The sequence below is a fragment of the Oreochromis niloticus genome, linkage group LG20, assembly GCF_001858045.2.
Source record: "Oreochromis niloticus isolate F11D_XX linkage group LG20, O_niloticus_UMD_NMBU, whole genome shotgun sequence".
Lineage (NCBI taxonomy): Eukaryota > Metazoa > Chordata > Actinopteri > Cichliformes > Cichlidae > Oreochromis > Oreochromis niloticus.
In genome coordinates, this window is record NC_031984.2 from 7,273,048 (window position 1) to 7,286,846 (window position 13,799).

At 39.9% G+C, this 13,799-nt stretch overlaps 1 protein-coding gene across 4 annotated transcripts; it reads left to right on the plus strand.

The window, feature by feature from the left end:
* Positions 1 to 3,383: 3,383 nt before the first annotated feature.
* Positions 3,384 to 13,733, plus strand: LOC100700435 (6-phosphofructo-2-kinase/fructose-2,6-bisphosphatase). Of its 4 annotated transcripts, none has more exons than XM_005448361.4 (14): positions 3,384 to 3,558; positions 8,772 to 8,897; positions 8,986 to 9,082; positions 9,318 to 9,384; positions 9,559 to 9,633; positions 10,375 to 10,431; positions 10,515 to 10,636; positions 10,752 to 10,959; positions 11,157 to 11,303; positions 11,873 to 11,977; positions 12,277 to 12,406; positions 12,525 to 12,587; positions 12,686 to 12,750; positions 13,037 to 13,733. In XM_005448361.4, exons 1-14 carry the CDS (start codon positions 3,507 to 3,509, stop codon positions 13,094 to 13,096), a joined length of 1,374 nt encoding a protein of 457 aa, XP_005448418.1. In that variant the 5' UTR covers positions 3,384 to 3,506; the 3' UTR covers positions 13,097 to 13,733. The 4 variants fall into 4 exon arrangements, with proteins under 4 accessions (XP_005448418.1, XP_003439088.1, XP_025757475.1 ...); XM_003439040.5 differs by lacking the exon at positions 3,384 to 3,558 and adding an exon at positions 7,018 to 7,615; XM_025901690.1 differs by lacking the exon at positions 3,384 to 3,558 and adding an exon at positions 7,644 to 8,151.
* Positions 13,734 to 13,799: the final 66 nt, after the last annotated feature.

Consider the following 13,799-nt stretch of genomic DNA (forward strand, 5'->3'; position numbering starts at 1 on the left):
TTTGCTGATGCAAACCGCTGGGATGCTGCTGAGTAACATGTTGGGAAAAGACCTCAGAATTATATAATAGGTCAACCTAAAAGCAAGGTTTTTTAACATGGTAAATGGCTTTGCATGTACCAAGATATGTATCATGGTGTGCCAGTTCTACTCATAACTCTCATCTTTGGCCAGTATGACAACTTGGTGCGTAGGAAGGCCCATTAGTGTGTGTCTTCTGTAAATTTCTTATTAGATGTCTGATCAGGGTGAGGAAATCCAGGCATACATAAATATTGTGACAATAAATACATGCTGGCGCCGCAAAGGAAGTTTACACTGAACCGGAATTGACAGTAATTGATAATAAAAAGTTAGAATCAATGTTAGAATGACAGTTTAAACACAAAAATATGTTATTCACATTATTCTGATTATATTTGTGTTTTTGCTATTTGCTGTTTTCTGTAAATGTAAAGTAGATATGAGAAAACTTCAGTTACACTTCCTGTAAACCACACTCTATGACATGGGGTCACTGAGAGAAGCTTGTGGACAAACCCACAAACACCTATGTGCTGTTTCTCATGGGTTCATAAGCTCTCAGGTGTGAAATACAGTTTAAAGTTTGTTTGTTTGTTTGTTTGTTTGTTTGTTTGTTTGTTTGTTTGTTTGTTATCTCCAAGGCAATGTTGAAAATGAAATGTTATCTCCAAGCCAGTCTGTATCAAGACAATCCTATGGCCTTGTTTAAAAAAATTAAATTCTTATATTTACTTTATACTTAAAGTAAAATCATTTCTAGATGACGTTCCTAAAATGTAAATGGACCTAAGAGCAGACCACAGCAACCTCCCAGATGAAGAACTACTCAGCAACACAAAGGCTGAGTCTCTGGCAATGGGTCTCTGGTATGAAGAGCTGCACCAGGACCTGGCATAACTCACACCTACTGATTGAAGATGCTAGCAGCACTCCATGAACACCTGACAGCATATATAAGGGTTTTGCTAACAGCAGGTACTAATTTAGAGGGGGTAACACAGGACAATAATTATGATTATTAAGGATACACACAAGGCTACAAAATTATCAAATTACTGACCGATTGCCTGCCTCCACAAAATGAAAGTTCCTCTCGGGTATCAAAGAAAACTAGGTAAGTAGGCACATGAGTCAACACATGACTACAGATTAGCAGGGTATTGGAAATAACACCAGAGGACCAAAGCACCAGCTTCTCATTTCACCAGGTTGATAAAGTATGACAGGACTCTAAGACCAGGCAGATCAACCTAAGCACCGCTTGGATTGACTAGAAGAAAGCTTATGACTCGATGCCCCAGACATTTGTATTTGAGTGCTTGGCATTGTACAAGGATAACAGCGCACTAATAATGTTATCTCCAAGGCAATCCTAAACCAGATTATTGCAAAGAGCACACATTTAGGTGTGGAGTGGCCATCAACCACTTCCCTGGGTCTGTGTGGCTTCTCTGACTACTCAGGCTTCTTCCCTCCAACCAAAGACATGCACAGCATTAGGTTTATTAGTGATTTTAAACTGTGTGTATGGTTGTCTGTCTCCATGTGTTCGCCCTGCACCCTTTTTCTAGTTGCTAGACAGTTCAAAAACCCCTGTGACATGAAGATCGAGCAAACTGTTCACCCCTACCGGGACCCCACCCTGGAGCCAGGCCTAGGGTGCCTGGGCCTTAGTCCATGTGGCCCGGCCAGGCACAGCCCGAAAAACATGGGCCCACCCTCCTGTAGGCCTACCACCCGCAGAAGGCACAAAGGGGCTGCGTGCAATGCTTATTGGGCGGTGGCCGGGACAGACCCTGGCAGATCAATCCCCTGTTACCAAGACTCGCAATTGGGACATGGAATGTAACCTCTCTGGTGGGAAAAGAGTCTGAGTTAGTGCGTAAGGTTGAGAGGTACCAGCTAGACACAATCGAACTCAACTCACAGCTTGGGCTCTGGAAACAGTCTTCTGGTGAGGGGCTGGACTCTGTCTCATACTGGAGTTGCCCTTGTTTAGAGGCAGCAGGCTGGGGTGGGTATTCTAGTATCCCCTCGGCTTGCTGCCTGTACATTGGGGTTTTTCCCAGCGGACGACAGGGTTTGTTCCCTTTGCCTTCAGGTCAGGGAACGGGTCCTGACTGTTGACTGCACTTATGCGCCAAACTACGATCCAGAGTGCCCAGCCTTCTTGAAGACCCCGGGCAGGGTGCGTTAGGGTGCTCCACCTGGAGACTCTGTCGTTTTGCTGGGAGATTTCAACACTCGTGTGGGCAAAAACTGTTAGACCTGGAGGACTGTGATCGGGAGGGATGGCCTCCTGTTTTTACCTCCTATGAGTTTCTCCAGATGTCAGCAATTGATTTTAATTTAAGGGATGGCCTCCCAGACCTGAATCCAAGTTGTGTTCTATTACTGGACTTCCGTGCAAACCCCACTGTCCATAACAAACACCATGTTCAAAGTTAAGGGTTGTTTGGGCTGTATGTTCTGGACACTCAGGTGAAGAGAGGTGCTCAACTGTCAACTGATCACCACCTGGTGGTGAGTTGGATCAGCTGGCAGAGGGGGATACTGGACAGACCTGTCGGGCTTGGTTAGCATGTGGCACTTCGGAGGCAGCAGATAGGTATCAACAGGCCAAGCAGAATACAACTCGGGCAGACACTGGAGCAAAAATTTGAGTGTGGGAGGAGTTCAGAGAGCCCATGGAAAAAGACTTTCGGACTGCCTCAAGAAAATTCTGGGCGCCTCCTGTGTGAGGTGTTCGGGGGAGACCCAGGACAAGCTGGAGAGATTATATTTCTTGGCTGCCCTGGGAATTCTTTGGTTTTCCCCTGGACAAGCTGGAGGAGGTTGTAGGGATGTCTGGGCTTCTCTCCCTATGCTGCTGCCCCCGCAACCCTGCCCTGGATAAGTGGAAGAAAATGTATTGATGGATGGATAGAAAATTAGATAACATAATGTTGGGTAGGCTTTAAAGACTTATCTCATGTTCAGGTCTGGGTTTTATATAAATATCACATTATCCCACTGCTTCCAGTGGCCCAACAAGCCCAGTGAGGCCGAACATATATCACACAGTCGACGACAATGATCTCCCTGATGATCTCCCAGGCTTTTTCCCTGTAAATCAGACGTGCGTGATAAGAGATAGCAATTTGACATGAATGCTGCCATATCTTCATTTGCAAAACAGCAACTACCATCTCAATGACCTTTGCACTTATTATGATGCATCCTCTGAGTGCTGCTTCCCCTTTCATTATGTTTGTTGTGAACTCTGGCCCTGGCAAATGGCAAAGGACAAGCCCAGTGTGCTGCTATCATATGTCAGCATGTTGAGGACTCCGAAGAGTGGGAGTGGGGGTGAGCTGAAAATACTTTGGCACTCTGTTCAGGTTCTTTAAAAAGAGCAGTAGTCCTGTTGCCACTGACCACATAATCCTGTCTGTTGATTGTGCTGATGGTCTGTTGGTTGTTTTGTTGGAGTGTTGCACAGAATGGAGCTTCCCCAGCTTGAACACGCGAGGCTCCGAAGACATGATAGCGCAGGTGAGATCACAGATTAACTACCTTTAAAGAGAGCATGTCTCTTAGCAATACCCAGACGAAATACTGCAAGAAAATCTCTATTAATATGTGATTCAACAACACGGACATACTGAATGCAACATAATTATGAGCAAAAAATTTAATGTGTTCATACGAATCAATGAATCAACTTCCATTTTAAATGAAAATAAGAATACAAATCGCCCACAAACAATGAGAAATTGCGTTTGTAGCTTACTTTATTGTTGTTCTATACCATCATCAGTTGCCTTGTTTATAGGTAATAAAGTGATCATGAGTGAGTAACAAAGAAGTGAAGTAAAGTTATGAGATAATAAAAGGCTCATGCACTTGAACAGGTAAACAAGAAAGTAAAACAGAAACTAAAACAAGCTCACAAATAAGTGATCAGTGAGCGTTATCACAGAGATCATGGAGAGATTATTATTATATTCAAATTTTTTACTATTTGGTGTAATTTTCTTACATGTTAAATGACTTCTTTTAAGTTGGATGAAGGATAAAGAAACATTATAAAGCGCTCCAATCCTGCATGGCAGTTGTTTTTGGAAGTACCTCTTAAACTCCTACCAGGGAGAACAGCCAATAGAATAGTATGTTCCTTCTGTTGAGCTTATCTCAAGGCTAGCTGCCCTTTAAACATGGTCCAGAACTGGGTCACGATGTTCTCTGAAGTTTGAGTAGTTGACATTAAGGTTTGAGTACTTGGACTTGTGCAAGTGTTGCAAGCAAATGTCATGAGTGGCTAATGATGGCAGGGAGGATTTTCACAGTACACTGTGTAAAGTACACTTTTTTTCAGAGGCTCAAAATTGATTGGCAGTTGATTGACAAGCGGTTTCATAGGCAGGTGAGACCTGTTCCCTGTTCATTACATGACAGATAAATCTGACAAAATATCTGAACTTGATTTAAAGTGTCAGATTTGTATTTTATAGCTTTTTCTTGTAATTTCAAATATGACACCTAATAAGACTGATAAACAAAAGTAAATCTAATGAAGTGATAGCACAAACTTAAGGAGTTTTAAAATCTGGCTGGCTGATATATTCTTATAAAGGGTGCACTGATCAGCTCAGCAACACCAAAAGCCTTGAAATACCACAAAAGACAACTTGGGGTCACTAATGTTTATTGTCGATAGGACTGCTGATAGTAGAAGTAGAAGGAATTCTGAAGTGGACAGGCCTATATTCTCTGTTCAGATTCAGCAAAATGAGGCAAAACTAATTGGAGAGTCCATCACAGCGCAATAATGGATAATGAGCCAAAGCACACTGCAAACCAAACCCAAGAGATTTTCAAGGCAGAAACAGGATGTTCAATGGCCAAGTTTGTCATGTAATATTTCAGTTATTTAACAAAAAAATGAATGGCAAGAGGCCCACAAACAAGCAGCAAATGAAGCCGACTGCAATAACGGCCTGACCGAGTATCTCAAATGTGTATTAAATTACTCCACTTTGGTGTATGTATGCAGTGGTGCAAAGTTTTGCTCAAGTGCTCTGCTCAAAACTTGCAGGTTGTCTTTTTCTCAACACTTGAAATGAGATTTGGAGAAACAGCACACATAAGGAGCTACTGTTGCACTGAGAAGAGAAACTGAAAGCCACAGGGGATAATTCAAAGCAATTGTCTCCAACTCTGCAGTGCAACTTGTTTTTTTTATTACCATCACCTGACAGATCATTAAAACAAGTAAAAACAATGGATATAAAAAGTTAATTTACCCTGGAGCACCATGAATGTACTACACCGTCTTAGCTGAACTCTGGATGTGCCACCCCTCATTTCTTTATATATTTGCTAGGAAAGTGGGAAATAGGTGCATTAGTTTATTTTTATTTATTGAAATAAGTACAAACAAACATAAAAGTACTGCATAAAATGCAAAAACAGACTTTGCACAATTTGAATGACCTTGAAAATGAATATCTGGTGTGATCACATTTATTCTTACTAACACAGCCTGAGCTCTCTCAGGCAGCTTTCTTGTTATTCTTTAAGGAGTTTTCAGGAATAGTTCTCCAGACTTCTTGAAGACATTCAAAGACCTTTGGTTCTGTTGTCTGTCAAGATGATCTCATAATGCTTCAATAGTAATAAGGCCTGGGCCCTAAGGAGGCCAGTCCATGACTGACAGTGTTTGATTGTCTGTTTTTCTATCCAGATATCCATGTGTTTGGGATTATTGCCATGCTAACAAAACAAACCCCTTGCCAATCAGATGCTTTCTAGATGGTTTTACATGGTGGATTAAAATGCAATGGAACTTTTCTGGGTTCATAATTCAAAGAGTCTAGCTGAAATGCCTTGACTGTGTTTTACAGAAGGTTGTAAGCACTCACTGCTGTACTGCTCTCCTGATCTCCTCAATACATATTGACAATAATTTACATGCAATTCTCCTTGTTTGCCTTCTTTAAAAACTGCTTCTTAACAGCCGCTCTTCCACTGAGAACATTTCTGATGAGGCTTTAGGGAATAGTACATCTGATTGATCATATGCACCTCTCAGGTCCCATCTCAGGTCTTTCTTTCCTATTTCTTAAAGACCTGGATTTGAGATACTGCTTATGTCTTGTAGATACTTTTTTAGGCCTGTCACTTCTTTTTGTCATTTTTCAGGTTTCCTCAAATTCTTTGAGAACGTACTGCACATCATGCTGTGATATTCCAGGTTTTCGGCTAATAACTCTGTGAGAATCACATTGTTGATACAAAAGTGTTATTTAATGCCTATCAAACTGTGTTATATTTGCCATTTTTCAGAGATTCAACCAAAGAAATGGGACCAAATTATGTTTTGTGACATGCTAGAAAAAAGTACCTTAAGATACAATTTAAATTGCTTTGTTTTCTGTTATTGGTGGACACAACACTGATTTATCCTTTGAGTTCGGTGCTTTTTGTATGCTTGAATGATTCATAGCTCAAGAAAGTGATATTTCCAACTGCATACAGGAACACTCATTCTTCTTATGCAACCTTTAATTGCCCTTTGACAGGAAGTGAGTGACTTTTTTTCAAAACACACGTAGTTTATGTTTGCTTCATTGGGTTGCCTTTGTTGTTTGCACTTCAAAGCTCTTCTTTGTATCTTCGCTTCCCCCTCAACTTCGAAAGGGTTAAGGTAGGATGCCCCTCCCACTTCTGTCTGAAGCCCCTTACTATTGAAGAGTCCCCCCTTTCCACCATCACCAAATACTTGCTCATAGGGGTAATGTGATCTGTCTAATGTTGTCTACTTTTGTGCAATCTTTAGCCATAATATAAATAACTTTTAGATGGCTGTTGATATGAACTGGTGCTATACGAATAAAATCTATTTGGCCTAAATTAGGCAGAGCAGTGGGGGTTAGTGCTGTGGAATCGTTGTTGTTGGCTTATATGGAATTATTTAATTATTTGAAATTTTGACTGTTTTGATTATGAGCAACTACACAGAAGGTCAAAGGCCTAAACTGCCACCTAGTGGTAAGAAAGGAGAAGACTGGCACTGTGCTTTTTATACAGCTTGTGCAGCAGCACCAGTGCTCAGCTCATCTGAATTCATGAGGGTCCTTCTGTTACACCAGCGCTTCCTTCATCTGTCTCACTTCACAGTTGTAGCTCTCTGACTAAAAGCTAGCTGTCTCTCCTCACCAGATGTACAATACACTGGATTTGTTTGCTTCCCTGCTGTTTGACTGTACAGCAGAGATTTTGGCAGCTACTCTCAGGCCTTTTAAATCATGAAACAGATGGAGAGGCAGACAAGCAGCATGGCCTCAGTTCCTCCCCCTCCTGCCTACCAAGTAGCTTACTTCTCCTTAGCAACTGTCACCTGACCTGCAGTAGTTAGTGTTCAGTGCGGCACACATATGCACACAGATCACAGGACTGTGTGTCTCAGTTGTTAACTCCTCGACCTGCTTCACAGGCCACATGGCTTTGGCAATTAATATATCCACAGAGCATAAAAATCTTACACAGACACCTCTGCTCAAGATCTGGGTGCCATGGACTGGAGGCAACTTGAACCGCAGGAGAGGGTGTAAGTTTAGTAAAAGCCTATCTCACTTTGAGTATGAGATTACAGTGCATTATCTTCCCTGCTGTTTGTTCTGCCTCTGCTTCAACTTATTTCTTGCTCCAGCAGAAGCTTTCATCAGCATCAAGACGTCCAGCAGTCATAAGTCTGTTTTACACTCTAATCTTTCTCTCCTGTTAATTTTGAACTGAGCTCAGGCCTTTCAGGGGAGACGCGTAGAAAGACAGCAGTGTGAGAGAGACATAGACATAGACACAGCGATGGGATTATAGCCAGCCTAGACCAAACCAGGTCTGAGTTGGCTCTCAGTTCAGTGTCTGGCATGGTCCTTTGAGCATTTTGCTGACGCTGCATACTCCATTCATAATCGAACAGTCTGGAGGCTAACTCTTTCCATGTCCTCATATGGACATATACACAGGCCATCCGGGTACTTGTTGGGGTACAGCTAGCCGGCAAGCAACAAAGCAGTCTACGTTATAAATGACTGAACTTTGAGACACAGTAGTATTGAGACTACTGGACCATTCCTTGGTAAGGTAAGATGCATTTATAAAGGCACCTAATGAAGTTTTCCTTTGCTCGCTGCTCCTTCATTAATAATAGGTTACAAAGTCTAAACTAATTTAGGTTTTTCCAGTGAGATTAATGTTGTTACATTTGGAAATTGTTGCAGTAGCTGAGCTGAGCTTTAACAACATGCAGGGACATTTGAACATACTTGGAGATTAAAGGCATCTTGTCCTGTCAGCCGTATGGTGCAGTGTGCTTCTCTGGTTGCTTCTAAGATGTGACTACCTAAAGAGGAGAGACCTGTCATTTATAAATCTTCACTTTTCTAAAGTTTTATTTAATTTCTGTTCTGCTTTTGTGTCTGTTTGATTTTTTGTGGTCAGTTGGGCAGTTGTTTTGTGCACACACACCAAACCCGTGCAACTTACTACACCAACCGCAAGCTTGACATTTGAGCAGCACTGTGAAGCTCTTATTCTCTCTGTTAATGAAAACGACCTCAGCAGCCAGAGACATGTTCTAGATTGCATGTGACCCACTGAACATGAAACAGATGCTCTAATGCTGAATAATGCAGTCAGCTCACAAGTCCCAAGTGTACCTGAAAGAATTCGTTATGTTTTTTGTGTGTTTACTTTGTTCTCAGCCTCTGTGCCTCAGTTCTGTAACTCTCCCACAATGATTGTGATGGTTGGATTGCCAGCCAGAGGGAAGACATACATTTCCAAGAAGCTCACTCGTTACCTGAACTGGATCGGGGTTCCAACAAAAAGTCAGTTTTCCAAGTGAATTCTTGAATCCTAATCATATAAGTGTCAGAACGAAACAGTTAATTTATCTCTGTTTATCAACTCCATCAGTGTTTAACGTGGGCCAGTACCGCAGGGAGGCCGTCAAGATCTATAAAAACTTCGAGTTCTTCAAACCTGATAATGAGGAAGCCATGAAGATTCGCAAGTAAGTACACTAAAGATAAACTACTCAAAGGTGGACCTGTTAAACTCATTTAAAACAACAGACTGGCCATTTTTAATATGGGCTTCTGTAACAGTATGTAAATAACTGAAGAGAATTTTGTAAAATCATGGTGTGACAGATTTGATTTGTCTTCATTTTCACACTACACTCATCAATCATTCATATTTTTGCAGTTTTTGTCCCTTTGCATATACGAGTGTCACTTCTCTCACAGGGCCTGTGCAGCAGCTGCACTCAAAGATGTTGCTTTGTACTTCACAAAGGAACAGGGGCAAGTAGCCGTGAGTAAGAGGACAACTAAAACTGTCCTTCTGATTTTGAAAAAACGTTCTCTATCTATTATTTTTTTTTTTATCATTGTAAGAGCAAAAATGTGAAATATATGGCATCTATACTGTACAACCTAATTATGTCACTGTTACCATATGATAACACCTGTGTCCTGTCTCATGCAGGTGTTTGATGCTACAAACACCACAAGAGAGAGGAGGGCAATCATTCTTAGTTTTGCAATGGAAATGGGCTACAAGGTAAGTGTTAAAAGGCTATTTAAAGCAATTATTTGGGGGGTTTCTTGTTTAGAATGGAATAAATAAAATAAAATAAATCTTCTGTCACTATATATTCATGAATCAAAGTCATGTATCACAACCAGTTAGCTTAAGGTCACTACAGGATTTTGCCCGTGTATTACAAGCCCAAAAGTCCACCAGGCCTAAAATCATACACTAGAGTTTTTATTTTTTTTTATCCTAAAACTATTTTTCTTCACATAAAAAAACTTTTTAAAAAAAAGGCATTAAAGAGAACGATTTTATGGCGTAATACTGTTTTACCTGTTTAGATGATCAGTGCATATACAACCATAGTCAATGTGAGGTAATTTTTTTTAGCTGTGGCAGTGGTTGAGTCTAGTAATGGAGGCAATCCTGCACAACTAAAAACATCATATATTGCTTTAGTTTAAAAGCTAAGAGTATAATAACCTAAAAATTGATTTGGATATATTTTTTGTGTATGCCTTAGAGAAAAGCCAGGCTAGCTGTTACCTTGTGTTTCTGGAAGCTGAGCATCTGGGTATTGTAGCGTTGTATTTACTGTCAAGTCCAAAGAATCATATTGACCTACCAACTTAATAATGTCAGTTCCTGTGATTTTTGTACAGAGTTATATCAACACTTACCATGTGGTTCCTTTATGCTAACCACTAACTATACTGTATTTACTCATGATGTAAAAATACTTTTTTTCAACGGACTTCTTGAATGCAGGTGTTCTTCGTGGAATCCATCTGTGATGACCCAGAAATCATTGCAGAGAATATCAAGGTGAGAAGCACATTTATGCTATAACCTTTTTGTGTGTAGACTTCAGTATTTACAGAAGCTGTTGTGCAATTTTTTCTTTTCAGCAAGTAAAATTCGGCAGCCCTGATTATGCAGACCGTGACATAGATGAAGCCATGGAAGACTTCATCCAGCGCATCGACTGTTACAGGGCAAGCTACATGCCTATAGATGATGAGAAAGACAGGTGCGACCTATGACACCTTTCTTCCAGTGAAGATAAGAATGCAAAACAAATACTTCCTTAACTTTTGACATTAATTTTAAGCTTTTTTTATCTTCAATGCCATAAATTTGATCAGGAAACTCTCCTACATAAAGATCTTTGATGTGGGAAGTAGATACCTTGTGAACCGGGTCCAGGACCACATTCAGAGCAGAATAGTTTACTACCTCATGAACATACACGTCACACCGAGATCCATCTACCTGAGCCGCCACGGAGAGAGCGAACTCAACCTGTTAGGTCGGATTGGTGGAGACACGGGCTTATCCCCTAGAGGGCAAAAGGTAATTAGGCTGACAAATAAAGACATATAAAGAACTGACATTTTCTGAAGCAGCAAAATTAGTTATCTGTGGTTTGTAATCTTAAGCATTTCATGTGGTGAGTAAAATTGCAAAAATGTGGTATAAATGCCAGTCCATTTCCTAAAAGGTCAACTAGCTTTTTTAATCATTTTATGAATCATACTCTTTCTCTTTAGTATGCTAGTGCCCTGGCGACCTTCATCAAGGGACAGAAAATCAGTGACCTCAAGGTGTGGACGAGTCACATGAAGAGGACCGTCCAGACTGCAGAGGCTCTCGGAGTCCAGTATGAACAATGGAAGGCTCTTAATGAGATAGATGCGGTGAGTTATAAAACAATAATACCTCAGCAACACTAATTCAATTATTCTAACAAATGATTCATTTTGTTTTTCTAATGCTTGGATAGTTGATATGATTACATAGTCAGTATGTTTTTCCCTTTGGTTCAGTCTGTAATAGACCAAAATATATTAAAACCATTATAAAATTATCCACAAATGTTTTAAGTTTGCAGAAGAGGCAATTTTGAGTGTAACATATATGAATATTTAATCAAGTGTCTTGACAGGTGAGCTGCTACAACATTGTTTATCCTCTAGCGCCATCTTCAGTCCAAAATGTAAATTGCAATCTTGATTACTGGCATCACTATGAGCTTCACTGTGTACTTGGTGCTAGTAAGGAAATGTTGCTATTGTACAGTTATACACTTTGCTTTTTGCTCACATCACTACTTTTTCTAAGTTGTTAGCCTGGATGTTATAATTTTAATTTTAATCTGCGATTAAAATCTCCAAGATACTGAAATTTCAATACCTAAGAGGTTTTGTGCTTTTATGCCATGGCACACTTGCAAAAAAGATCTTCATGTTATATTTTTCCCACTAAGGGTGTATGTGAAGAACTAACTTATGAGGAAATTCAGGAGAATTTCCCAGAAGAATTTGCACTGAGAGACCAGGACAAATATCGCTATCGGTACCCAAAGGGTGAGGTAAGCCCTGCTCTGAATGAGCTTTAGAAATATATTTTAAGTAACCAAGCAAGCATAACTGTGATTTTAATAAACACACTGCTGACACCTGGAATCTTTCCAGTACAAATAATTTTCTCTGTTGGCCAGTGAGCAGCTTACCAGAAGCAGTTTGCACATTGAAGAAATACTTTTTAGCTATACAATTTGTGTCCCTAACATTTCCAGAAAAATGTACCTTAAGAGACTCAGAATAAAATGAGCCTGGGTTAGGGTCTGCGTCTTGTGTAAAAGCTTTTGAAATGATGTCTTTTGTCCAGTCCTATGAGGATCTAGTCCATCGTCTTGAGCCAGTCATCATGGAGCTCGAGAGGCAGGAAAATGTTTTGGTCATTTGCCACCAAGCTGTGATGCGCTGCCTGTTAGCCTATTTCCTTGACAAACCTGCAGGTAGAACAAAAAAAATGCTCATATTGTGCACAGACATGTGATACAATATACAAAAGTTTGTGATATTTTTTTAATTCCACAAACACTTCTTCTAATATTTACATTTGTCTCTCTGAAGATGAGCTGCCTTATCTAAGATGCCCTCTTCACACTGTGCTCAAACTCACACCGATAGCCTACGGTAGGTGGTAATATATGATATATGATATATGATATCCCATTTTTAGTGTATTGCATATTCACTCTATGTAAATCTTTTTCTTACATCTTCATTTGTAGGATGTAAGGTTGAGTCATTTTTCCTCAATATTGAAGCTGTCAACACACACAGAGAGAGGCCAATGGTGAGTTTACATAACTGCACATTTGTTGTAATACTTAGCTTTGCCAATAATTCATCTGTGGAAGTAAAGTTGTATCATTTGTATGTACTGATTAAATAAATATGTGTGCAGTTGTGAAGAAACGATGCCTTTGCTTAATTATCCCTTTTTCACTTACATTGAACTTATTGATAAATGGTAATACTACATACTACTCGTACTAAAGTTAGATCTGGGTCATCGTTCTGTTTTTCAGTAACTTCCGCTTCAGTCTTGAAAGATTCTTTTGTTGCTTTTGTTTTTGCAGAATGTCAACGTCAGCAGAAAAACAGAGGAAGCTCTGCAGACTGTTCCTGACCACATATAAACACTGTTTGCTGGGAAACTGAGTTATGTGAAACTGGATTTGTTACTACTGATAAGCTTCACTAAATTTTAGAGATGCACTCCAGTCAAAGCTGAGTGTGGGAAAATAGAAGTCAGGAGGTCTTTGAAGCTGAAGAGGTGATGCTAGACACGGGACTACATCAACACCGAAGCACAACGAATGAGTGAAAAGGGCATAACCTACAGCTGGCTCTGTTTTCAGGATGTCTGTGGAACATTTCTGTCTTATCAGACTTAATGTGGTTTTCTTTTCTGAAAGCACACAGTGTTTACAAATGATTTATAGACAGTAATAATGCACTTTGTCTCGAGCTGAAGGCAAGAATAAAATTGTAGATGTAGATGGGTTTTCATTGTCACTCTTAACCTGGACTTTCATGTACATTTAACTGTGGTACAGATAACAAAATGTGTTGTTGATCATCAAGTTATGTAATTAGGAATTAGCACCATGGACAGCACCCAAACAAAACATTTACTTTATACTTGGATGACTGTAACTACTGTAATGAAAATTAAATAGCATGGTGAGTTTGAATAAATAAAAATTGTACATAGAAAATATATAGGAATAATTATCTCCAACATGTGAGAAAATAAATTCGCATTAAAATTCAGGAGTCTTTGTTTTATTCTTCCAATTGCCACGTGCAACAATTAAATTCTAAAATCTTCCCACATAC

Excerpts from the sequence above, each read along its gene's own strand:
- LOC100700435 (XM_003439040.5), top strand. The coding sequence starts at position 7,507 with ATGGCTTTGGCAATTAATATATCCACAGAGCATAAAAATCTTACACAG. Across the intron at positions 9,634-10,374 it reads CAATGGAAATGGGCTACAAG|GTGTTCTTCGTGGAATCCAT; the intron begins GTAAGTGTTAAA and ends TCTTGAATGCAG. Across the intron at positions 10,960-11,156 it reads TATCCCCTAGAGGGCAAAAG|TATGCTAGTGCCCTGGCGAC; the intron begins GTAATTAGGCTG and ends CTTTCTCTTTAG.